The 27751-nt window shown below is 40.6% G+C and overlaps 1 protein-coding gene across 1 annotated transcript in view; it reads right to left on the bottom strand.

Annotated features, from left to right (window-relative positions):
• Positions 1-23777, bottom strand: part of SHQ1 (SHQ1, H/ACA ribonucleoprotein assembly factor) — a 35302-nt gene extending 11525 nt beyond the window's left edge. The window contains exons 1-10 of the mRNA XM_074550343.1: positions 23576-23777; positions 23079-23143; positions 22520-22642; positions 21590-21738; positions 20807-20919; positions 18832-18959; positions 14142-14296; positions 12832-12885; positions 10903-11026; positions 8121-8241 (exon numbers count right to left, since the gene is read on the bottom strand). Coding sequence (XP_074406444.1) covers positions 8121-8241; positions 10903-11026; positions 12832-12885; positions 14142-14296; positions 18832-18959; positions 20807-20919; positions 21590-21738; positions 22520-22642; positions 23079-23143; positions 23576-23745 — 1202 coding nt within the window. The 5' untranslated portion in view covers positions 23746-23777. The remainder of the gene's footprint in view (positions 1-8120; positions 8242-10902; positions 11027-12831; positions 12886-14141; positions 14297-18831; positions 18960-20806; positions 20920-21589; positions 21739-22519; positions 22643-23078; positions 23144-23575) is intronic.
• Positions 23778-27751: the final 3974 nt, after the last annotated feature.

The following is a 27751-nucleotide window of genomic DNA, read 5'->3' as shown; positions in this document are numbered from 1 at the left end:
TCTGGTGAACCTGTAAAGTTCTACCTAAGTTTCAAGGAAAATGATAGCATTTCCTCTTTTAGTAGCATAATAAACTGCTCAGAATCTCCAAAACTTCCTGTATCAGACCCAGAACTCCAGTTGGAATCAAAAGGTGTTTATCTGAGCTGTGCAATTTTGATAGAAACAAGTAAGACTGTACAGAATTACCCAACAACACAGGAAGAATGAGTCAACTCAATTACTTTTCACTAGGAAAATGTGAAAATTTATTGCTGTCTGAATTTTTCCTGTTCAAATAGACTGTGTGATTATTTTTTTTAAATACAACTCCATGGCTAAAACCTGAAATCTCTCTCCCATCATACTTGTAGACAAGTCCTAATCAACCTTTAATTTTCTTACCAATGCACTCCTGAGTTTATTTAACATCTTGGTGTAACACAGGTCACTCAGACATTTACATTCATGAAGTATTTTCCCCCCCCTAATCCTCTCCATTTTTCAACATCTTTTTGAACAAGCACTAGAATCAGTGTTTTAACAGTCTTACAAATGATGCATTTTAAGGTCATGCCACTTCCTTCTTCTAAGTGATACTAGTCTGCTTCTTCAGCTGAAGTGCACTCACCCTCTCACCTGCTCAGGTTCAAACTCAGGTTCTCAAGCATGACCCAACCTATTTTTCTGAAGCTGTTGCCCTCAGCTGTCTTTTATTCTCCAATCCATTACTGTGCTCTGCAAGCTTTTACTGAGTGTGTCATTTTAGACTCACTTGTATTAAAATGCACATTGTTGAAATAAGCACTTATGGCCAGTTTGGGGAAGCCTGTGCAATTCATTTTACACCTTAAATAAATAAATAACATTTAATGCCACCAAAAAAAAAAAAAAATCTAACAGGACAGATTATGTGCTTTCTTACAGATTTTTAAATATGCATTAAATTAATCTCAAAGCCCATCTGAAGCAGCCACTCATTATTGGTAGGAGCAGCTGGGACAGCTCAAAGTAAATTCAGCCCTCCAGGCCACCAAGGAAGTGAATGGGAAGCAAACCCAGCCCAGCACGAGTGCTCCAAGCAGTGCTGCACACTGAACTGCCTGCCAGCAGCAGCAATGCCAGCTTGTAAAACCCGCTAAGAAGGAATTACAATAATTGGGGATTGTCGTCCTGAGCTGCAGTAATTGGGGATTGTAGTCCTGAGCTGCTGCAGCAATTCCTCCCAGGGCAGTCAGGGTGCAGCCCCAGGTGTGACCACAAACAGCACCAAGCTTCTGGGTTTGTCCTTGCACCTGCATGGCTCTCACCAAAGCACAACAGCAAAGGAAAGAATAACCTTCAAATTAAAAATCTTCAAAATAGGAGAGTTTTTGTTATGCAGGGAGTAGGGGAAGAGAATTATGTGGCTTCACTGCATCCTGCAATGACATTGTCATAAAAAAGCTACAGTCCAAAATATAATCCTCTCACTACAAACCAGATCAACTTAAGGGGTTTTGTGATGGGGTTGTTACACCACCTGATAAGTGAACACAACTGGCTGCAGCAGAACATAAGCTAAAAACTCATGCTAATGGCAAAGCTGCTTCCAAAGCAGCACCAGGAAAGCCATTTGGCTTTTCTCTGCACACTGGAGTTTTTATCCAACCTGAAACTCCTGCAGCCCCCACTAAACAAGGCTGCCATGCAATGAAGGTGAAGGCCCAGCCCAAGGCAGGCAGAGCAGGACAGCAGCCCCTGGCCTGTGACACAGCACCACCAGGGGCAGCTCCCTCACGCCTCAACTGCATGAAGTGCTTTAAACGTGCTGTACAAATCAGATTAATCCCACAGAGCCAAGAGGCAGGATTTTCATCCAGAATATATTACTGCTTATGCCTTTGTTCTTTGGAATCAGGGCTGCTGGATCCAGGAGGTTAACAGCTGAAAATTAGCATATTCCTCTAACATTTGAGAGTGCTTTAAAGCACTAATTCATTCTTATTATGTGTTAACACATTCCCTCTTCCCCCCATCACAAATCAAAAATTTAATAAACTAACATTAGCACCGCACCATTTGAAAACCTTTTAGGCCAGTTTTCTTTGAATTCTCCTATCTGAACTCAGTATTTTCACAGTAGAAGTGCTGAGACTACAAGAAAAACTCAATTCACTCCTCATTTAGTAGTCCTGAGTTCCAAAGGTTAAACCCTTCCAAGGAACATGGAAGTGCCATAAAGGTGAAATAGGACTTCATGAGCATAGGCAGGTTTAGATGAGATATTGGGAAGGAATTGTGCCCTGTGAGGGTGGGCAGGCCCTGGCAGAGGTGCCCAGAGCAGCTGTGGTGCCCCTGGATCCCTGGCAGTGCCCAAGGCCAGGCTGGACATTGGGGCTGCAGCACCTGGGACTGTGGGAGGTGTCCCTGCCATGGCAGGGGTGGAATGGGATGACCTTTAAGGTCCCCTCCAGCCCAAACCATTCTATTAATCCATGAATATCAACCCTACAAGCAGCAGAAAAGCAAATAACAAAAGCCTGGCTTGTGTCTTTTCAAAGTGTTTTGAGCTTTTCAAAACCCCAAAACACAAAGGAAAACAAAAATGCCAAGAAGAAACAGCTGCAAAAGTGGCACAATCAAGATCTTCTTTACACACTTTGAAACGGTTTTCAAAGTTTTCCAGATTTTAGCAAGTAATAACCAAATCCAATTTCTTCAGTTTGCAGATAAATGATCCATTCCACAAATTATTTTAACACACCATTGGAATGCATGTTAAAATTCTAATTTACATTCACTGAAAGATCATGTTGGACTGCAGAAGCTTAAATATGTTTATATGTTACAAAATATTTCCCCAAATCCAGGAAAAGCCTGAGGTAAATCCAATGCAATGGACTGAAACTACAATACTAAAAGTTGAGTTCCTTAATCCCTTGTGCACTTTAGGACCTGATGTGAGACAGGCAGTAAAAATCCTGTATCTCACAAATCTTTTTTTCCTCTCTCAAAGTCCTGGACTCCTTCATGCCTGTGCAGCATCAGGGCAGCATTACACTGTATTGATTAAACAAGGGATTCAGAAAATCTGGGGAAAAGAAAAGGGGGCCTGAACAATCACAGTCGATCTCATCACCTCCGTGACATGCTGTGAATGTAATTAATCCTACATTTATTTAGGAGAAATTCACATCCTACACATCAAGCAGCAACTCCCTGCTGGCTTCAGACTGGGTAATTACAGTGTAACAAGGACAAGGCTTCCATTGTAAGGAGGAGATGAAAAGGAAAACAGACCTAGGAGGCCAACCCACCTTTCAGGGGCTGTCTTACCTGCAAACCAGGAGAAGCAAATATGACACGCTCAGGAATATCTGATTTTAAATTACTTAGTACTAATGAAGACAGCAGCTTCTACAGAGACAGTATAAATGCCATAAGGAATCCTGCTTTTCACTTTAAATCAAGGAGTCCATGCTCAAACTGGCATGTTACACCTACAGTCACCAAAATTAGCACCATCACATTTGTCTCGGGGTGCAGAGCACGTATTTGTGAAGGATAACAAAGCAAGTTGCAGCTACAGTTGCACAGAACACTGCAAGGCAATTTAACAGCTCAGCTGCCTCAGCTCACAGCTCTCCCTTGCTGCACGTGCTGAAGCTACTACAAAATACAACACAAACAATGATCTTTATAATCTTATGCTAAGTTACAGAGTAGAAAACATGCCTGGGATCAAACATTGTCTTGTACATGTCATACCTATAAAACTATGAGAAAAAAACCACTTTACAACAGGCTGGATGGATGAGTAAGCTGGTGTTGTGGAAATCTCCCTGCCCATGGCAAAGGGTTGGAACTGGATGATGTCCACAGTTCCTTCCAATCCAAACCATTCTGTGATTCAATGCTGAGAGCACCAAACCCTGGGAAACTGCCAGGAACACTCACAGCTTCACCTCCAATTCAGGCACACAGACAATACACACTTACAAGTGGCACACTTTTAAAGCTAAATATGCATGTAAATATTAGGTAAAAATCCTTTAAATTGCCATGGGCTGGAGCTGTTCCCTTGAGCAGGGGTGCAGAACTGCCTGTAGTGCCAAGGACTGGAGGAAACTGTTCAGCCTCCCACCCATGTCATGGCCAGCAGGCACATATGCACAACAGCAGCCAAAAAACCCATGTGAATAGAGCCTGGCACAAAGGGGAGCACAAAACACTGGAGAAAGACATCAGGCCACACAAAGGAACCTCAGCACAGCAGGAGACAGTGGGTAAACTATTCTGGCTTCTCTGAAGGACACAGCTCCTGGGGTCACAGACACAGACTCCTGACAGGAGGGAGGAAAAGCTCTCCTGCACTAAATGCACACCTGGATTGTCCCAGTCCCAGCTGCCCAAACTGCAGCCATCAACCAACCAGTGGTTCCCCAAAAACCCCTTCCTCTCCTTCATCCCCTTCTGCTCCAAGGAAGGTGTGAATGATGGAGAAAACCCCAGACTTAGAAGAAAAATTCAGTTCTAATTTCACCTTGGAGAGGCTGCCATATGTATCAGAGTGGCTTGTAAAAGCTCGGACCTGAAGAACAAAAGCATGCAAACCAGGCAAATTAAATTTAATTTTATTATGGAAATGAAAGCAATAACAGAAGTGACAGCAGGGTGGATGATAAGCTCACTTAGCAGGGGGATCAAATGAAGTGATGACATGTCATTATGACCTCAGGGGTTAAAGATGCAATTTTCCATCTGGCTGCATCTGGCTTTTCAACAGAAATGTTGACACCACCTGCTGAGATTTACCACAAGCTGCCTTCATAGGTCTTTGTCAAGCTTTTGTTAGCCAGGTTAACATTTACTTTTCCCTCTTTTCTGCTAAGTTTGGCTGAGCAACATGCTCCCTTTCTTCAAAACCTAACAACACTTAAAAGGATTTACAAGCCACCTTCCACAATGGATGGAATTATTAACAGTCACTCCACAAGCAGCTTGAAGGGAAATACTGAGAACCTGGAAAGCAGGTGAAACTGCCTTTAAGATTGCAAGCACAAAGATGACATTTCAGCTACACTTGCTAGTATCTTCCATTATCTAAGACATTTTGGAATCTACTTTTTTCTTAGTAACAGGCACCTGAATAAAGTAATTTTTCTGAAAGAAAAAAAAAAACCTAAACAAAAACATCCTTAGAATTCCAGACCTAGCTTGTACTCCCCATCCCCAATTGACTATTAGCCACCTGTGTGTGTTTTATTCACCATCTTCATCATTTCTAATTCCAGATACACTGTGCTTAAATCAGCTTTTGCCAGCCCAATGACACATTCACTTATTCATCTAATTTACTCACAGCCAAACTATGATCTCAAACCAAATTTGTAATCAGCTATTGACACTCTGCTGGCTATAAGGATTTTGTTTCCACATGGCATATTTAGAAGCTCATACCTACCAGGGGTGTTTCTCCTCATCTGGAACGGGACTGAGGGCTCTCTTTCACTGGATATATCCATTATGGTTTTGCCTGTGCCAAACTTTCCCCCTAAACCCAGAGATCTGTGCCAGCACAGGTGAGCTGAAGAGTTTGTTTCCAGCTGCTTTTAAAGTGCTCAGATTCTTCACTAAAAAGAACCTACATTCTGTTTTAACTGTGTAAACAGAGACCCCAACCTCCACCAGGAGTTTGTTGCTTATAGGGAAAGAGGAGAAGAAAAGGAAAACCCTCCATGGATTTTGAGATTATCCTCAGCCACAAAAGGACAGACAAAGGAAGTTAATGAAGCCTGATGGAGCAAATAACAGTTAGGAAGCAAAACAGGGGAAGTATCCAGACTGACTGGAGATGGAAGTAATTTTAACACTGAAAGATCACCACAGTAACATCAATAAACACCTTCCCCTCCCAAAACTCTTCCACCACAACAGCAATTATCTAATCACAGAATGGTTGGGGTGGGAAAGAAACTCCAAGCTCTCCTCAATCCACCCCCCTGCCATGGCAGGGACACCTCCCCCTGTCCCAGCTGCTCCCAGCCCCATCCAGCCTGGCCTTGGGCACTGCCAGGGATCCAGGGGCAGCCCCAGCTGTGCCAGGGCCTCAGAGGGAATTCCCAGAGGGATGTCACACCTTCATCCCTGAAAGGAAAGATGTACCACCCTCTTCTCCAGGTGCCTCACCTTGGGGAGCTGGGACCCCTTGCCTTGAACACACAAATCACCACCCTGCCAAGGGATGTCCTGAGTGACAAGTGAGCTTGGCTGTTCCCTTCCACATCAAGGAACAAAACCAAGTGTTCCCATTCCCTTTGCACTTGCTGAACTTCAAACACTGCTGAACTGCACAGCAATAACTGCAGCATATGCTTAAATGCTGTCCTGATTCAGGCCTAAAAATAGGACTGGGTTCTGCAGCTCCTCTCTCTCTCCTGCTCTCCTAATGACAGACAGCCATTGTGCCGTGTCACTCTGACAATAAGATAGCTTAATTGCCCTCTTTCCAGCAGCTGTCAGTTCTGCTTAACTGGGACATAATGTGAGAGTCTGGGAGGAAATGTGTTAATCTATCAGTCACTTATAGCTACTGTGCATTTTCCTGGGCTGCATTTAAAGAAAACTGGGTTTATGACTGACTTGCTAGTCATTATATTCATTGATATGGGCAGCAGAGGTATTACTGCTTAATGACTCATTTCTTTGTGAAAGACCCATGAAATAACTTTCTCCTTTATTTACTGCACTTTTTCTACTCAACTTCAACCTGCATTTCCCCATACCTGGTGAATTTCCCACACATGTCAGGTGTGGTTGAAAAAGGCCTCTTCAAATTTGACACTGTAAAATGAACTGGCTGTTTCAGGAATTCAGCAGGATTGATGAATCAAAATATTTAGAAACACCTGTAATTGTTTAAAAGTATTTTATCTATTGTAACCTATAGGAACAGAGTCACTGAAAGCACACAGAGAAGAAGAATCAACATTACAGACCATCATGAACAGCTGTGAACTGAGGTCTTTAATTCTCCAAGAAGTACAGCTAAGGTCACACCTAAATGTAACAGCCTGTGCAAGCTGCCTCAATTCTGCCTCATTCCCCCTTCTGATCACAATTATTACCAAATTCCCTCTAGATCCCCTTCACTGTCTTGTGCACTTCAGGTATTTTATCTCCAGGTAAATACAAAGACTATTTTAGCCACTGGTCCAGGAGCCTGCATTGCTGTTTTAACAAATAGACAATGACATTTTTTGTGTGTTTATTAGTTATGCCTGCTCCAACTCACACCTTTTGTGGCTTTCAGAGAAGGCTGTGAAGATATAGAAAGGAAGGAAAAATAATACAAAAAACAGAGTAAATCTGACAAGAACAATATAAAGCTTAGTAAGATTTGAACATGCAGCTTGCTTTAATCATTTAATCCATTTCCCACTGTTTTCCTACTGGTACTTTTGGTTTTAAGCCATTAAAACATGCTGGTATTCCAACCAGTCTGGCTGCAAGCTACCCAAAACTCTGGGAATAAGCCATGCTGAGTCCATTACAAGAACACAGGTGAGACACAGAAGTGCAGGGGTTTTGTCTTTCCTCTCAAGCAGTGGAAGCCAAAGCTTCCCACAGTGCCAGGGAGAGCTGCAGGGGCACAGAGCACATGGGGATTTGTGACACTTGTTCTGGTGTTAATAATCAATTGGTGCAACTGCTACAGCCCATAAATCAATGCTTCATGCAGCTGGGAATGCTTTGCATGTGCTGTCATTTGTGAAGTGAAAGCTCCTTCCAGCCTTTATCCTGAAGTTACATAAGTGCTACATAAACATTTATCTTCATAGGAAAGATCACTATAGAATGAGATTTTCCCAGAAGCTGTTTTTCCCCCAAAACTCCTATTAATATATTAATGAAAATTCACATTTTTACTTCTAATCCAATTCCTCCTTCCCTTCTCCAGTGGTGTCCCTGTATTAAAAAAATGCACTGAATGTCTTTGCTTCTGTATCAAGAATTGCTGGACAGACACAGTTACTAAATGAAAAAGCTGATCACATTCCCACATATAGGAGACAGAATTTATTTTACTGCTATTTGTTCACAGATGAAGCATGCATGCTAAAAACATCTCCCACATCAGTGACTACTGAAGAACTTACTTGACTTTCTGGATCCAGATGCAGTAGTCTGTAATGAAGAGATCATTAAGGATGTAAGCAGGGTCACTCTCCAGGAAAATCTTGTGAATGTCCAGCAGACACTTCAGCACTGCAGCTTTCCCTGGAAGCAGATTTTTGGTTTTGTGATTCACAAGAAATTCACAATAACAGATCAGGTTTATCCTGTCCCACCTGAGGGTTGAATACCCACAGTATCCACGACCTCCTTGGAAAGGGGGGCTGATTCCCAGGCTGGGAACAGCAGCCCTGTAACTGTGTCCTCCAGCATCCCATCCCTGGGGATGGGGAGCCCTGGATTCAGCAGGAATCTCTGCAGGCCCAGCCATGCATGAAATTCTCCACAGCTGAGGCAGCCCCTGCCCCCAGCTCCAAACTCAGCACACACAGGCAGGGCACTGTATTTAAAAAGAAACAAACTAAGCTCAAAAGTAGCTCACAAATCACAAGAAGTTATGGCCCAGCATCTCTCTGAAGAGGAGCATTTTTGCCTTTGTGCCCACACAAGCACCAGTGCTGGGAACACACAGCTCCCAGCAGGGCCAGGCATATGGAACTGGAGAGGCAATGGAAGGATTACCCACCAGGGCCTGGAATTAGGGAGAACTTTTCCTGCTTCTCCTAGTCCCAGAATAGTTATGCAAAATGAAAGAAAAAACTCACTTCATGTTCAGGAAGGAGCTATTTGGCACGCAGTCAATAAATACAGTGAAAGATTAAAAATGCGTTCTCAGTCCACAACCAGTGTGGACTGTTGTGTTGTCAGCTTGACTTTTCCTTCCTATGCAAAGTTCCAATTAGCTGGAATCTCCCCCCTTGGTTTCCTGATGACAGTTGCTAAAGGGTTAAGTGCTGGAACACTTTAAAAAAATTATTTTCACCGTTTAATGGTGGGGAAAAAAAACCCACATTCAAATGAAAACAGCCACCACTGCAAATGGAATCTAATAACCCTCTCCCAAGAGGCTGGCTCCTCCTAGGCTATGAAACCTGAACAGGGATGAAATTACATTTTACAGATTTAGAGGAGAGGGAAAAAAAAAAAAAAGAAACAAAAAAGATCAGAACTCCCCCTGCTGTTCAAGCACAAAATTTGTTTGCTTATTTGTAAGTAATTCCATGCTGAAAAAAAGATACAGCCAGAGAATGAAAGTTAAAGGTGAGGAAGATGGCAATAAGGAGGAGGAAATGGAGAGAGCAAAAAGCCATGGCAAACAGAACAGAATAAACCCACTGGTTCTGGAAACCAAGTCAGCAAAGAAAACCTAAAACCCCAAATATAACTAATAACTTTTCAATTGTATCCCCATCAATGCTTGTCAAGCACCACTATTTTGACTAAAAAGAAGTGTGCTCTTTCACAAAGAGATGATGTGTGGAATTAAAATTTTGCTGATTTTTTCAGGTTCCAGCTGTCAAGCTGTCAGCCCAAACCATTTCCAACATCCACTCCTGTTACTCATCTGCCAAGTAACAATGTACATCAGTGAATGTTACACTAATTCCCAACTAAAAGTGTCTTTCTTCATAAATTCAAAGTTTTGGATTACAGCAGCTTGATGGGTCTCTAATGAGAGGCTGCAAATCTTGCCAGACTTGAAACAGGGAATCCTGCATCAGGCAAACTATCAAATGTCTGCTTTCAGAACGTGGCCCACGATATTTAACAGATTTTGCACAGTTACAGCTCTGCATTACAGTGATCAATAAATAAACTGCTGTTTATGTGCAGATGCTACTTCCTGATTATTCAAAAAACCCACCAGTTGTGTTTAAAAGCACAAATAAAAAAGCTCCCAATGTGTGTAGCAGGAAAGTCAGAGGAGGTGTCTGCAGATCACTGAATCCTCCTGGAGCTCCTTGCTGAGAGCTGGCTGAAACCTGAATTTTACACACTCAGAATCCAGTCCCCTTCCCACAGACTATTCCAAAATGAGGATAAAATCTGACCCCAGCTCTGTATGTGCCATTTGATATGGTAATCTGATTTTACACCATCATGAAATTCTACCAGCTTTCATCCTGTGTATTTGGAAAGAAAGTTTAAGTCATATACATATCTATTTTACATTCTTCTTCCCTACAGACTTCTATGTGTTTTCCCACATTTTCAAAGAGGAGCATTCATCTACAGATAAACTGAACTTTGCTGTTCTTCTCACTTTTTAATGGAACAGTATTCTGAGACACAAGGAAAGAAATCTACAAACTTTTTAATTTAATATATCCTGGTAGTAACTTACCCAGTCAGGCAATATTTCACTGGATCACTGAATGCTCACTGCAACACCATTTTCCATTGTGACATTAAAATAAAAGCAAATTTTTTACCTCACATGAACTATATTCCCCACAGAAAAAGGCTGTCAGCACTGCAACACTGCAGTTTTGTTATCAGAATTTTCTTTTTCACACTTATGAACAGCAACATAAGGCAGTGCAGATAAGTGAGGAGGGACAGCATCCATCTTCCCCTTAAAACTTCACTCCCTGACTGTTATAATGTCAATGGGATTTTCAATCAGCAACAGTTTTTGGCAGTAGTAAAGATTAATATTGCCATTTGTGTGGGTTTTTAATCCTGCAACTCACAAGCATTTAAAATAAACCACTGAAGCACTGCTTCTCAGTGATCCTTCTGTCCAAAAAATAAATCTAAGGCTTTTCTCAAAGAAGGAACTCATGTAAACAGAGAAGCTGAGGTAACTTGAACAAGGCAAGGTATAAAGATGGTTTGTGTAACTCCCAGTCCCTACACACTCACCCAGCTGCAGAATCATGGCTGTGTCACTGAGGGCACGTGTCACCAGCTCAAAATGCCTGTGCAGGGGATAGCACAGCACTCTTCTTCCAAAAGACACCAGGACATCATGGATGCTGGAGAAACTCTGTGGGCATCAGTGAAAAATCTCCATTAGTCTGTGTGCTTGTTTGTTTTCCTTTAAGGAAAAAACCCATAGCAGAATAGGGAAAAAAAAAAGGCACATTTTGATTTATTATACCTCTAAAAATCTGTATTTGAACAGATATGGAAATGTACATGTTAAATAGAAACAAGACACTGCACACTGAGTTTGCATGGCAAGATAACAGAAGTCCTGTACATTTTAGTGGTTTGGGATTAAAAAAACCCCTAAAGAACATGGGAATAAAACATCTCAGTCAAGACTTTGCCATCCTTTAGATTAAAGCAATAAATTACATCTGTCCCACATTATTACATATATTAAGGAGAAGCTATAAAAAGCCTTTTAAGAATAAAGGAAAATTAAATCCATATGATATTAACCAAATACATGTGTACATGTAAGAACTTAAAAAATGATACATGACTTTGCTTTTCATGAAAACTCTAGATATTCAGGACAGGGACAAATATACCTGCCTGGGGAGAACAGTTCATTGTCCTCCTTCATGAGTGAGGAACACCTCTAATTTACTCAGGCCAGAGGCATTAAGGAGTTATTAAAGACTTTTTTAAAAGTGATTTCCCTTCCAGCTTTCACTTTTCAAGACAAAATGCTCCATTTATTAATGAATTTTAAAAAAAAATACCTATTTCATCTTGAACTCTCCATCTATTAAAATTAATAAAAGCACTTTGCTGACAGCCAGCACTTCTTTGCATTCTGTGACTACCTCAACCCATTGCTCATTTTAATGGATCACCAGCAAGCATTTAAATCATTTATGGTTTGTGATTGAATATTTAGAGGCTAAGGTGTGTTCATGTCATGGCCAGCAAAATGGCAGTCAGCTCAAACAAACCAGACTGAGGCAAATTTTTTGTGTACAGAATGATGAAAACTCCCAGCCCTAATGGTTTATCTAACAGAGAGAGTTATTAAGAGTTTGGTGCCAGGATTGTGAGTTCTCTAGGTGTGAAACACACTGTTGGCACAGGCTGCACAAGAACTGCTCTATCAGAGGGTGAGCACATGCAGAAAACTCCTTCACTATGTTAGGATATGGATAAGAAAAAACAAATTGTGAATTAAGACAGGGCATTTTTACTGCAGTCCTTTGTAACCTGCTACTGCAGAACTCAAAATAAAAGAAAACCTGTTGTCACAATACAACTGAATGTAACATTCAACACTAGAAGAGATTGAAGGACTGGACCCAAAAATCCTGTCCAGTTTCAGTTTTGATCCTGCCAAGTGAGACTTGGCTCAGCAGACTCAGCTCAGAGCTTTCCACCTTCCTGCATTTTAAGAATTAATGGATTTCAGGTCCAGTCCTTCCCACCCCCAGCTCTGTAACAATTTCTCTGCACAGGCCTGGGTGCTTTCAGTGAATAACCTGAATGTGGAGAGATGGAATTCAGGCTTCCCTCTGATCCCTGCTGGTTCCAAAGATGAGCAGCAGCTCAAACAGGGAGTGGCACTTGGACATGGTTTAATGGTGAATGTGGTGATTGTGCAGGAAATGGTTGGACCTGAGGATCTAAAAGGTCTTTTCCAACCTTTATTATTCCAAGAGTAAGGCTGAAAAGAAGGGGGCAGGTAAAGCAATACATGCCCAATAACTTCTGGAGCCCAGAAATCAATTTCTGGTACCATTAAAAACAGGATATACAAGTAATCAATCTTCAATCCTAAAGGAGCAAACTTGGCACAGAAACAACACAAAACACCAAAAACACCCAAGAAACCCAGCAAAAACACAACACTAAACTTTACTTTTACCTTACCTCCAGCCAGCACAATGTTGCACTCAGTTTCCTGATGTTCCAAGATGATTCAACCTGATTTTAAGAGAAGACAGTAAAACAAGTATTATCTAATCCAACACTGCTGGCAAACTATTTAAGATAACATTCTGGCAGCAATTTAAGAACCTTTGTGAATAAGAAGCAGTAATTACATTATGTGCATTGAAATGGCCACAGGACAGCATTAAAAATTATATTGCAATGCAGATGTTGAATAACTGAGTTGCTTTCCATAGCAGGATGATCCAGCCCATGCACAAAATCTTTAAAACATAACAACAATACACAGAGAAATGGTATTTTAGTGGAATTCTGTCCCTTTGCACAAAGCAACAGAGACTTGAATCAACAAAAGCCAAGCTCAAATGCCTTGTTTCATGAAAACAGCTCAAGCCTTTTGGCTTGCAGAGAGGGTCCTGAAGCCAGCAGTACATGTAAAATGTCATTATTCTTAATATGTGACAGATTCATAGCATTTGAGTGGAAGTGTGGTCCAGTGGGATGATTGGGGCAAAAAGCCAGAAAGCCTTGATCTATAATCCTGGCTCTAGTAAAGATTTGTGTGGCCTGAATGTCTTGGTTTTTCTATTAAATGGGAATTTAAAAAAAGGACAGGAGGGAAAGGAGAAAAAACCCCACTGTGTTTTTCATACAGTTACTGCAAAACCAATAAAGAATTGCACAACTGTAGTCCTGGCAGATTTGCAATTCTGTGCAGCTCTAACATGCAACACAACTACAATCCCAGATTATTTTGTTGAACCAGCAGGTTTGGACGTTTTGCCTGTCATGCTACAGCCCATGCCCTGTGTGTCAGTCTGATTAAGCCAGAATGGCTTTGATGACATGTGTCAATATTTTGGTTAAAAGCATTGAGAACACATCTCCTTGGTTCATATCAGCACAGGAGATGAGAGGCACAGAGGTGTATGTGGGAAGCAACTCCAAGAGGGCAAGGTATCCACACAGAGCAAAAAAGAACAATTACTTGTTAAATTGGCCTAAACCAAGATACAGAAATCAGAACTGCACAGAATTGTCTGCAATCTCCTGCTACTCCACATCTCTCCTATTCCAATGCTGCTGCAGAAAAACAGAGGTGTTTAGAAATCCTACTAATCCCCATGTGCACCAAATCTAGAGATATAAAGTGTTTGATTTTAACTTCATCACGTAAGTTTAATGCCTGGCAATAAGTTCATGTTAAAAGGTAAGATCCCTAAATGACAGTACAGGGTCCAGCACTAAGTTCCTAAAACATGTTCTATTTTTGACTTTTATTAACTCACATTCTTGTCCCCTTCATTGACACGTGTCTCATAGCAATATGCCAGAAGAATATCAATTAATCCAAGATATACGTGGCGGCGGCTCCTTTTATCCAGAAGAAAAGATTTATTTGTGAACTTCCTCATCTGCTCTCTCTCTGCCTCAGAGAAGACAACTATAAAAAGTAAAAGGATAATTGATTATGAGTTTAAAGCTGGCACATTGACTTTAATAGGTGGTAATACTACCTCAACAATGTCTTTAAAAAGGAGCAGGTAACTAATCACAAGTCACCCATCACTCAAGAAAAAGCTTAAATCACTCTTACTTTCATTCTTAACTTTTATTAATCTCTGGTATATTCATTTCAATGTCAAGCTCCAGGACAGCACTGCATGTACACACTGATGGCTCTGACCCTCTCCAGGTGCCAAGGGTTTCTGTGGATGCCTGGATATCTTATACAGGGATAAATACACAATCAGGATCCAAGTAAAATGAGGTTTCTGAAGCCCACATTGTATGGGACAAAAATCCAGAGGCAAGTGACAATTTAGAAAGAGCATGGCAGCTCTAACTCTGTTTTTTCTGTTCATGCTAAGCAGGTCAGTATCACCCCCTGAATCACAACTACAGAATATGTATCTCCGTTCTATCAGTGAATTTCTTTGTAAGTTGATTCTTCAGTGCAAACATGAACCATATTTCACTTTTAAACACCAAAGAAACTCCCAATGAAATTAATGAAATAGAGCAGTAAAGTTTTCTTCCTTTAAAATTCAAACTCTGGAGCATCATAACATCTACAACTGGACCATAAACACAGAAATTCCAGGTCTATTCCATAACTGCAAACAAGATGTAGACCAGACAATTCCCAAAGGTAAATGTTACAAAATGCTCATTAAGTTGCTGCAAAGTGCCAGGTGTTCTAAATAAAATATCTTTCTCTGAGAAAATACTTCAATGCTGAAAAAAAATTTCTATCAATTGCCTGAAGTTTTTGAAAATTAATTATCCAAGCCTGAAACTCATTATTAACATGTCCAAACCACCACCTACTTTGTTTTCCCTGTACTTCCAAGTACATGGTGTGAAATTATCAGAACAATTAAAATTGTAATTACATTTCTGCAGTACTAAGCCTGTACACTTTTGTACACTTACACTGCCAAGTTTCAGCTAACAATCTGTACCACAATCAGTATTAATCTGATGCAAAGCAGCACTTGCTGCTACTTATCAAGTAAGCTAAATTGGCAACTTTTTTGTAACTTTGATTTAAAATTGTTTTGTGCATTTGCCAGTGGCAAAACCACGCCAGAATATAAATGTGCGTTAATGTATCCACATCTAAAGGAGTCAGACATTCATCTCACAAAGTTTCTGACAGATGAGGCTGCAGACATTACCTTTACATTTTAATCACCTCTTTTACTTGTTTTAAGCTGGCCATTCCTCATGTTAAAAAAGAAGATACTTCAAACTGTCCTCCAGGAGCAGTGTCAGTGAAGCAGAGCTTAATCTCTGAGGGGAGGATGAGGTCTGACAGCCAGAGGGTGTTTTGTTACAGCCCTACTGCTATTTTACACTTAAATCACTGGGAGATCTCTATCTCCACACTACCATGACACTTGCAGCTCTAAATGTGTTGGGGGCACTCAGATAAAATGTGCTGGACCCACACAGAGAGCTGACTCAGTGGTCAGCCAGGAAAGCACAGCCCAGGCAGCACCTCTGGTACTCTGCTGGTTCATGATCAGTCTCAGTTCATGATCCTGTCAAGCCAAGGCCTGAATCCCACAGCTCTCCCAAAGGGAAGAACTGAGCAGAACTGAACCCTCCTTAAATTTTTTTCCTTTAAACTGAAATATTATGTTACAATTGTAAGGTTTTTAAATGTGTGCATCTACCCCTGTAGGTTAAGGAATGAGCAACATCAGAGGGAGGAGGAGAAGTCAGCAGAGAGCAGTTTAGTCAGAATCAAGTTAATCATTGATATTTATCTTGCCTTTTAAAACCAGAGACACTTCACAGTGGAATCTAATCATTAGGAGTTTTATATGAATAAAAAGCAGGATTTCCTCACAAATAACAAAAACTGCTCAGCAGCAGAGCCAGGAAGGAACACAAGATGCAAAGCACTGAAAACTGAGCAAAGCAGGTAGACAGAAATTTGATAAAAAAAGAAAAGTAATCCATCTTCAACTTATGAATCCACCAGTAATGGCATATATTTGAGCCAAGCCTTACTGAAAGGTGGAACTCTGAGAGGAAATTGCTTCTCTTTCTATAAAGAAATAAAAAACAGAACAGTCACTGTAAGCATGAGAGGTTACCCTGAACAAAATAAGATATCCTTGGAGCATATAAATGTTAGATTAAATACATATGTCAGCCTGAGCCTTTGAAGATTATTGTGTTGCCTAAAGAGGAGTTTTTTCCAGTAGTGCAATTGGAAATAGAATAAAAATGAACTCTTAACCAAGCTGAATGTGACTGTTAGAAAATACAAACCCTTTTATCTGGAATCTGTAGAAGCAAGACACTAATGTAAACTTCAGCAGCAGCAGCAAGGAAGCTTTCCAAAAACGTTATCCCCTCATGGGAAAGGCTGTGTAATTAATAAGGCTTTATGGAGTATTACTTGACTTGAATGAGACATTCTAAGGGTGAACAAGAGAATGCACAGTAAGATGCACAAAAAGGACAAAAAGAAAAGACACTTGGGATAAGGAGAAATTTTAAAAAGGCAAAATACACAAACCATGCACACAAGCTGGAGAAAAAGTAAAAAGGTCAAATAAAAATAGATTCAAAGTAAGGACAGAAGAGAGATGAAAACTTTAAATGTTAATGAGAAGAGATGAACCAAAAAGAGAAAAAAATTTAGTAATGAGACATTAGAAGAACTTGATGATGTAAAAACAAAGAGAAAATAACCAGGGATAAATATAAGAGCAGTAATCAACCAAGAAAATCTTCAGTTAATTGCAATGTCATGCAAAAAATAAAAAAGGCCATCTGTACTTCTAATTACTTCTTGCAGCCAAAGACATTATAAAGACAAAAGTAATCAAGATTTTGGTTCCAAGAAACCAATAAAGATAACAACTGAAAAGATATCAATGTAAGTCAGGAAAAGGAACAAAAAAAATCTCTTTATTCAGTGTTTCTATATAAGAAAATAATTTTTGAAAGAATATGCTAGTTTTTATGTCATTTCCCCACCATAAACTCACTGTTACATTGAAGCTGAGGAGCAACATGTCTTTATTCAAAACCAAACCCTTCCTCCCCACAGGCCAGAGAGGAATTGCTGATAAGTGCACCATTCCCTTGGCTGGTACAGCAATAGAAACCCCAGGGGACACATCCTGGTGATGCTCAATGCTGGGGGAACAGCCTGGAGCACCTCCTGCTTTCCCAGCACAGGAGACCTTCACGTAGAACCTGCACTCCCTCTCATGGTGGTTTCCTTCACCACAGCTCACTCAGGGCTAGGAACCTCCACTGATTGCACTCACTTATCCAAACAGCACAAATGTTACCAAAACTGAACTTTCTCCAAGGAAAAGGGTGGGTTTGTTGGCATTGACATCACCCAAACTCCAAAATGCCTCTTTTGTTACTTAAACTTCCTCAAGATTCACAGAACAGCATGAGCCCCTCCACTCAGCCCCATGAAAGTGAGATTTTTTTGATCATTCTTATTAATAAATTGGTATCTGTTATAACAAATGGTTTGGAGCAAAGATGATCCTTTATGAAGTCCCTTTTCTGGATCCTTTACAAAGTCCCTTTTCTGGATCCTTTACAAAGTCCCTTTTCTGGATCCTTTACGAAGTCCCTTTTCTGTGTAATTTCCATTAGCAGCCTTGCCAGGCTTTCGAGGAGTTCTCCTTTTTTTTTGACCCTAAAACCCAACAACAGACATGTTTTTCCTCAGTACCTCAATTTGGAGGAGAAACATTTCTTATCAATAAAATCATCCAGCAGTTCTTCATTTTAATTATATTCCTTAAGCCAAGCAGACAGGAGTAGTGTTTCATTTACTATGGAGTGAATGGATAAAAACAAACAAAGGAAGCCTTATTATTGTATTCTCAAGCCTCTTGTACCTCTGTCCACTGCTTTTTAAATCAAGTGTTTATGATGGACATAATTAACAATTTCAGAGGCTGAAAAGACACCAGGAATAAAGATCAGATTACATTCACAGTAAAATACACAACATCTATCCAAATTCTATTTTTCTCCCAGAGAAAATGGGGAAGTGCAGGTATTATCAGTGCACTGAGAGCCCCTGCTGAAGGGATTATCATCATCTGCTTTAGGAATATCAGATTTTCATACAAAATAGGAAATGAATGAAGAACAATAGGAGAAAATGCTCAATAGTAACTTGCAGTGCTCTCAGTAATCACTGTGTGCAGGGAGGCAGCCTCAGTTATCTGTCAGCAGTGCTCCCACAAGGTCACCCACTCACCCTGGAACATCTCTTCAGGTTTCTAAATGGACACAAAGAGCTTTCTTTCTGAAAAAGTTTGAGACACATAAAGTAATATAATAAAGTAATAAATATTAAATGTAATAGAGCAATAAATTTGCTTTAAGAACAATAAGCTATAACATGGCATCACAGCAATTATCATTCAAGCAACAGATGTGTGTATATATATATATATTTATATATATGTATATTCTCACCAAATGCAGGACTGTCATGTTCCTGATGACTTCCTCCCTGCAAGGCTGTCATCTTTCTATGAGCATCAATCCACCAGGGTTTGTACTTTAAAAGATGTTTAATAGCTTCATCTTCAAAAAAATCAGCTCTAGGGAAAATAAAAACAACTTTCATATGCTATTTATTTCAATTCATATTATATGTGGGTAGATATTAACACATCCATAGAATACATCTCACTTGGCCCCAGGTTATTTTCCATGTTAGAAATATGTACTTTGACTTTAAAGCAGAAAATAGTAATTATCTAAGAAAGCACAATTTTCTCCTATGTTTCAGTATTCCTTCCTTACCTCCTCCACCTTTCCTGAGCCACCCAGAAACCCAGGAATTCATGAGCTTGCAGCATCACATGAAGCTGAACCAACCTGATTTGTTCTGAGTGCAGCTGAAGGAAAACACTCCAAAGGCTTCTCAGACAAATCATTTTGTTGGGTGGCTCTCCCACTGAAGAGCCAGGGAAGTTTTTGGGAGGAAGTTGTGCAGCTGAAGGGTAAAAGTGAAGCAGGGATGGGGATGGACTTAAGCAAGGATATGCAGCAGCAAGGTGGAAAAAGAAGAGTTGTACATGAATTCTGTAAGGGAGATCACCTCCATCTCAGCACAAAGCCACTGTGGTAAAAATCTCAATTCTGGGAGGATTTATCCTAAAGGATTCAAGTTCTAAGCCTCCTATTACCAGCTGAGCTTTTTCTTCAAGCCAAACAATGGTATAAATACTGAGAATTTAAAAAAAACCCACAGGAAATTTCTTAATACCTTCTTCATCACCACACAAAACCTAAACACAGAATGCAATCTGCTTCTCTCTCACACTGAGAGATTTTTTTGTTGCCTCCCATCAATGTCAAAGCAGCTTCTCAGCCAGGGTACACTTTCCTCAAGGCCACCAGAACAGTTGTTTGCCCCCATTTCTACCAGAGCTTCTGTTCTCCCCAGGAAAACAATTTTTGTTGAAGAAAGGCTGGTATCATCTGTTCTGAAACAACCCAGACACAGCCATTAAACTAAATGGTGTAGCTCTAACCAGGCCAGAACACAGAGTCTAAAATTGAAACTTGAAATTACTGCAATTTGCATCCCATTAGAGGTTAGCAACTACTTCAGTTCTAGTGAAATGCAGTTCTACAAATCTCTTCTGCTTTTTGTGTGTTACAGCAAGACATGAGGATGCTTCTGAAACATCCAACTGAGGAAAAAATCCAGGTCTGCAAAGTTACCTTCTGAAAAATCTCAAAATGGGTTAAGCCTTCCTGTCCCCACAAAACACACCACAGTACTAATTCTCCCCACTGGGGACTGCCCTCTTCTCCCACCAGATCTATCTTGCAGGAATCAATTAATTAATAAATCTCGTGGCTTTCATTTATTTTACTTATCCGAACCTAACTTGACCTGAAATACTCCAACCTGAAAGGCACAAAGAATCATTTTCACCTCACTACATGGAACGAAGCATAAAAGAAATGCAAAGTTTTGGTTTGGACATTTTCTTCATTCTGCTATAAAACAAGTTTCACATGATTAAGGCAAAGACAAGATTTCATAGCTTCAAAACTCAAATTCCCCCTCTTACACAAGTGTGGTTTATTAATCCTCTTTTCATAAGGTGAAAAAAAGTTCTGATTTTGTCAACCCAAGATGCCAGCAGAGTGGCTGCTCAGCTGCTGAAGAGATGAAGTATGAAACAAAGTTCTGCAACAGCTGACAGCAGCCCCCTTTAAATACAGTAATTAAACAATTGAGTAACCCCAAAACACATGAGCAATGTTTTGTGTCAGTGTCATACTAAAAATACCCACTAAGGTAAGGATGCTCTGATGAGACAAAACCAGACCAAAAGGAAAGCTGTTCTTTCCAGAAGTGATCTTAAATGCAATCATTTGTGAGAAGGGAATGTGTTTCAGAGGTCAATCAGCACTAATCAGTACTCACAGGTAATGATCAGGCTCAAACTTGGCAGCCTCAGCTGCCAAACGTCTCCTCCTCCGTTCCTCTGCAGGAGCCTGGTCTGGATCCCTGATGTCAATGACATCACTGAGCTCATCCTGCAAATGGCAACAAAATCATAGAACCAAGCCTCTGGTAGGGCACACAAGATTGAGTCAGGAAGAATTTAAGTAGGATGTTTATCAGAATTGCACTGAAATCCCTAGAAAAGCTTCAATCTCCAAATTCAGGCTCCACTATGCAAATAAAACATCAAAATTCCAAGGAAATGCAATTATTTGAAGCTCCTTAGAACTCATGATACTATCAAGTCCATTCAGGTCATTTTATCATAAGACAGGGAGGTTATTTTACATTATGATAAATTTGCAATGTTAAACAAAAGCACACAACCCCAACAAAGACAAGAATCACACACCATTTGTGACTTTTGAGAACACTCTCACTCTCTGAAGTGGCTGTACATTAATTAATAGGCATTTGTAGTGCCCTTTTAAACATCATTGGGTAGTTATTTCCCATCCCATTTCCTGATGGGAACTTTCTTCACAAATCTCATGGTAATAAAGCAGCATGCATGTCCAAACAATGTAAATACTTTACTCATAAACAGCAATCCTGCTCCAAGCCCTGGGAATACTGTGATTCCTACAATAGCAAGTTAGAGTTACATAACTGAGTTGCACTTTTCCAAAGCTGTCTCATGAGCAAGGAAGCCTACAGAGTTACCCAGAACTTCCAGGATGGGAGAAGACAAAGTTCACCCACCTGCAGCCTCTGGAACACCCCAGAGCGCAAATTCCCAAACCCATAGGGGTGCTGCAGGGCTGGAGGGCTCTCTTCATAAGGAATCTGTTCCATTTCCCAGTCAAATTCTTCTTCATTCTCTTCACACAGCTCAGCAGAGGCAGCAGCATCTACAGCATGGTCAGAAGAAAATATTATTAAATAGAAAAATACGTAATAGAAAATAATAATAAAAAAGGTTTATTGTGCTAATTGTGTTTGCCTTTCTTATTTTACTGCATCTTTTAAGAAATCTCACTCAACACTGAGTCATACAGACCTGTAACCCCCAAGTCCCGCTTCAAACTCCCCAACTTCCAAAAATGATCATCAGGAACACTTAATTTTAAATGCACTCCCTCAGACTGAAAAACATCTTCCACTGAATTCAGTAAGATCAGCGTTTGATGCTAGGAGAACCCTGACAGAACCCAAGTGATGTTATCAATCATTTAAGGCAGGAATTAAAAAGTGACAGTCAAACATTTTTTTCTGTTAAATACTGATGTTAAGCAAGACATGCACCAGAACCTGTGGTTTTAATTAGCTTTCACTTGAGCTAATAGTCCAGTTGTAGTTTGTAGAAAGCAGAAGACTCAACTGTGTGTGTGTCCTACAGCCACTAGAGGGGTACAAAGCCCTACAGAGCATCAGCATTTTTTAAAGCACATTTTAAGCATATTTTGGAAAGATTTAAACATATCCAAACCCCCTAAAGTTGACATGTGTGTGATCTACAAGATATTTATTTCTGCTCTTATCCATACTTTTATTTATTCACACCCTTCTCATACCTTGGACTAGTCAATAATAAAAATATTGTACTTTTCTACATGTATCCCTCTACAGATCAATAACTGTTTCATTACACACATGTATCATCTTGTATAAACAGGATTGATTTTGTCATACCCATCTCTTCTACCAAAGGTTTTGCTGATCTTGATTTCTTTGGTGCTAAAAGAGATGTCAGCATGTCCAGCCCCTCAAAATATTGGCCAGGAACCTCCTTGGGCAACTGAATTGTAAAAGTACCTTAAAAAAAAAGTGGGAATATAAAAATTGCATTAAAATATCTGAGACAGGCAAACGTGCATTCCTCCTCTGTGAGGAAGGCTCAGAGGAAGTAGGACACATGCAGGTAACATTTATTTTTCAATGATCCCTGTGCATGTTTTTAACCTTATTTCATAACAATTCAGGATTTTAATGATAAAACATGAAAGAGAATATTTAACTACTTGAAGTCTCCTGACTTACACTGTGTAAACAAAAAGCAACAGAAGAAAGCAAGCTTTATTTAATTTTTAATCCTTACACCAAACAATCCACAGAAGCTACATTCACCAATCTGATTATTAAGTCATGTAATAAAAGTTCTGCAAGCAACAAACTTACAGCCTTGTCTCCTTTTTTTTTTTAAGCATAAATTACTGGGAATAGCAACATTTTTTGACACAGATACCAATACCTTCATCTGTATTGTAAGATGCTTTTTCTCTGCCATCCTCTACAATTCTTCCAGGAAGCGTCAATCTGCAGGCAAAAAATGAGAAGCCTCACTGAAAGCCTGACTAATTCTGCAAGTTAATGTCTCAGCCTATAAAAATGTAAGGCACATTCCAAAAGCAGCACAAAGGGCCTAGCTACACTCCTCTTCACAGAAATGCAATCCAAGCAGTTCAATCCCCCTGGATTCCTCCCAGCAAATGACACACTCTACAAAATTTACACCCAGAGAGCTGTCTGGCCATCTACAATTAAAAAGCCATTGCACAGTAAATTTAGAAAAGTATTTCTTTCAATTCCCTTTAACATGATTTAATGCCTAGGAACAAAGAGGCCAGATCCAAAAACACCAAATCTTTGCATGAACTGAGCTGTCTGTAGTCAACAGAATAAAAGGTGCAGATGAAGAACATTCTGAAGGGACCAAAATTAAGTTCATTTCCTACTATGAAGACCAACTTCTGAAAACTTTTTTCTACTACTTTCCTGAGAAAGTATGGCTTAGCATAAAACTTGAAATCTTCCCCTTCAAAGTAAATGTCAAACTCTGAAGCTCTGGCATAAGGCACTCTGATTTTCACTGTAAGGAAATCCGGGTCCTGGGTCAGTTCAAAAGCTGGAGTTATCATGATGAATCCACCAGGAAAAGCAAACACTGCTTGTGTGGCCCTGCAGAAACAGGAAAAGAAGAACAGGACCATTGTAGCTTCCAATTTGTGAGAGCAAGTGATGTCTCTCCAAAATTCTGTAAGAACATTTCGGATTCCCACATTAATTAGCCTCCACATGCTCAAGGAGAAAACACTGATGATAACAGCAACAGCATAAAAGTGTTATCAAAAACATGAAGGAACCACCTCTCTGCACCTTGATGAAACAAATGAATGTAGAGCTGGAGTACAGGAAAGCACCTGTTACATGCCATGGGAAAACCACATTAAAATTCAGTTCTAAAACTTTCCAGCTTTTCCTAACTGTTATTTATAATTTCACACACAGCAGATCTTAGACCTTTGCAGTTCTCTAGTGAATTGAACACAAATCACTATAAAAAATCCTAAAAACAAGTAATACTTCCAAAAAATAGAGGTCTGTAATTCACACACATATTAGCCAGAATATGAGCAACAGATTCAAGGGCAGTTGAGGTAACTGCCTGAGAACATATTCCCTCAGAACCATATGTATGTATGTACATATTTAGCACAAGAAAAGGAATTTATAGAGTGTTATTTACCTAACATACAGTTGTCTGACCTTTCAATAGCTTCCTAGCTCATATTTAATTTAGAACCCAGTTATGGATTGTTTGGGGATTTGTTTGTTTTGGAAGGTGTGTTTACAAAAGGTCACATAGTTTTGAAAATCAGCTTTTTAAACTAAAAATATTTTAAATATTTAAACAAATTAAACCAGAATAGAACTATTATTTGAGAAATAACTATTTTTCATTCACTTTCAGTTACCTTTAATAAACATATGCCCATTCTGACAATTCTATGAACAGCCAGAAAACATTAACAATTAACGAGGTTAAATTAACTGAGCACCCTTTTTCTCATATGGGTAATTAGCCTTACTCAGCATGTATGAAAAATATTAAAACTTCCCATTTCACAATATCACATGATTCCAGGGTTAACATTCCCACCCATCCCAGGCTGAGAAGCTGCCAGGTGTTTTATGGAATTGTAGCTAAATAGGAAACACCTGGCTTGTAGAACACCTACACCTGTACACCAGATGCACTTTCCTGTGGGTTTTCTTCTTCTCTCAACACTATAAGCACAGCTAAGAGGCACCAAAACCCCAATAGCTTATAGGACTCTTCAGGGATGACTTGCCAGTGTGCATTTTTATTTTCCCCAGTCAGAGGCTCACAAATAAACAGCAGCTCCAAAACCAGGCCCGGCTCTCCCAGCTGCACCTGGAGCATCCCTGGCCCAAATTGATCACCCCAAACCCCTCCCAGGGGGGGTTCTACACAAACCCCGGTATCTCACAGCTGAGGAACCACTGGGACACAACACTCTGACTGCAAATAATCACATCCAGCCTCTCCTGTGCACCTGGGCAAGGCAGAGGGAGCAGGGCAGGGTCAGGGATGGAGCATGCGAGGCTCGGCATTAAAACACAGAATTGCTCGGTTTGGGGACCCCTCCAAGGCAGGGTCACCTGCAGCAGGTGACACAGGAACCCCGGTGGGCCTGGAATGTCCTCAGAGAGGGACACTCCACAATCCCCACGCAGCCCATTCCGTGCTCTAACACTCGCCATGCCAAAGTCCTTCCTCACGTTGAGGAGAAACTTTTTGTGTTTCATTCTACGGGCGCTGCTCCCCGTCCTATCGCTGGGCACCCCTGAACAGAGTCTGGTCCCGTGCTCTGACACCTCTTGGCGGTATTTACGTACATTACTCTCATTTTTCCCCTTTCCAGCCTAACCAGGCGCAGCTCCCGCAGTCTCTCCCCATCAGAGAGAGGCTCCAGACCCCCCATCACCGTTGCTCCCTCCGCTGGACCCTCTCCGTGTCTTTCCTACACTCAGGAGCCCAAACTGCACAGAGCCTCCCGCCGGTGCCGTCGCACCGGGCCACGCGCCGACCTGGGGCCGCACCCTCCCTCAGCTACCCAGCAGCGAGCCCTGCAAGGGGACCGAGCCCTCGAGGAAGGCGACTGGCAGCGGGAAAACCCCGGGAATAGCACCGGGAGCAGCCCCGGCCATGCCCGCCCGCGTCACTCACTGAACCCCGCGCCGCTCCGGCCGCCACTTCCCGCGCCCGCCCGCACCGGGGCGGAGCCGCGCATGCGCACTCGGGCGTGCCCGCCCCGCTACGGGCACTCCCCTCATGGCGGCCCCTCAGCGCCTCCTACCCTGCCCGGCGGGCTCTGCCCCGCCGCTCGGTGTTTGTAATTCTGCTCCTTTGCGGGAAACGTACAGAAATTTAAAGATCTGCTGTAAATTCTTGCTGCCCGTAAATTTGGTGGAGTTTCTTGATGTTTGCAGGAGCTGTTGGAAAGGGAGTGATTAACAGGCAGTACGGATGTGGGCAGTGTAAAGCTGGGTCGTTTAGGGTGAAAATCATAATCCATCGTCTGGACGAATAAATTAATTCTTACCTGTGATTGCATAAAACATCGTACACAGACTGAGCGTATTTTATTTCAGCAGCTGCTTTTCATAAAGAAGTGTGGAAATTGAACTCGAGCGTGGAAATTGAACTCGAGTGTGTTGGGGCGATGGTTTGTTTCTTTTCTGTGACACCATTACTGGTTAATCCAGTACTATTCCTGTGAACAAATGTGCTATTTCTGTTATGTTTACATTCCTCTGCCTTCTCCTTTGCTGCAGATAAGGTGGAAGATGAGTAAACAGAAGAGTGACCCCACGAGCACGGTCAGAGGAGGAATTCCCAATTACATAAAGCTCCTCTAAGCTACTGGATTAGTGCAAACACTGACAGGGTGAACAGGGGACAGATCCTGGTGGATCAAAACAAATACAGCAGGAAGGAGAACAGGAAGATCCAAGAGCTGTAATTTATTAAAAGTTATAATTATTACTTTTTAAATAATTAAATGTAACATTTATTAAATTTATTTCTTTATTTATTTTTAAAAGGTGTCACTTATTAAATGTACCACCTAATATAGGATTCATCTAATTGTTTTTTGCCTTTGGACCATGCGAGGTATTCTGGTTCTAGATAATTCTCTACATTTTAAAATGCTGCTGACTGCCTTACTGCCCCCTCTGAAATGCATTCAAATATTTTTCCTGGAGGGGAAAAAAAAGCATAATTATGTAACCTCTCCTAATAAAGTTTTCTTAAAAAAAAAAGTAGATAAACAATCCTGTACACTGGAAATCCACTGAATATGTACTGAACTGAACCAGCAGTTCAAGTACTGCACAAAAATTAAATAGTTTGCTTCAAAATAGATAGTTATCCCCACTGATTTAAAATTGATGGATGGTTTTAATGTTCAGCCTAAACTTCCTTGTGTCCCAGTTTTTCACGTGCAGAAATTGAAAATATATGGCATATAAAAAGCTTTTTTTCATGTTAAGAAGTTAATGATATCTAATTTCAGATGCTGATTTGTTTTGGACCAAGGCCTCAGTCACATCCTCAGAAACTTTTGATGCATTTCCAGAGAACTTCAGCACTAATTAACTTTTAGACCTTACAAAGTAATCTGCAATAAGTATATTGGACAGAAAACTGGATTATGAACCAGTAGGCACCATCTTCTCTGGATAAGTTCAAATTTCAGGACAAGCCTGTGAAAGATAAAGAAATTTCTCTGAGAATTTATTCTTGTCTCACTGACACTTTCCAAGACTGCCTCAGAATTGTTTTTTAGAGCCTAAGAACTCCCAGCCTTTTTTTTTTTTTGTGCTAATACTTTCCTTGTAACAGAACTATTTATATATTGATTTTAGTGAAGAAAGTGGTGCATCAGCCATTCTGCTTTTCCATCCAAGTAAAGGGTGAAGTAGCATCTCCAAGGAATGTGAATTGCTTTGTTCTGTAAAATACATACTGAATTTTTTTAGAGCTGCAATGAAAAAGTTTTATTTGGAAATGCACAAAGACTACATCTATTAGTGCATCTCTCTGATGAATGGAAT

This window comes from Zonotrichia albicollis, chromosome 12, assembly GCF_047830755.1.
Source record: "Zonotrichia albicollis isolate bZonAlb1 chromosome 12, bZonAlb1.hap1, whole genome shotgun sequence".
NCBI lineage: Eukaryota > Metazoa > Chordata > Aves > Passeriformes > Passerellidae > Zonotrichia > Zonotrichia albicollis.
This window is presented reverse-complemented; position numbering and strand designations above follow the sequence as displayed.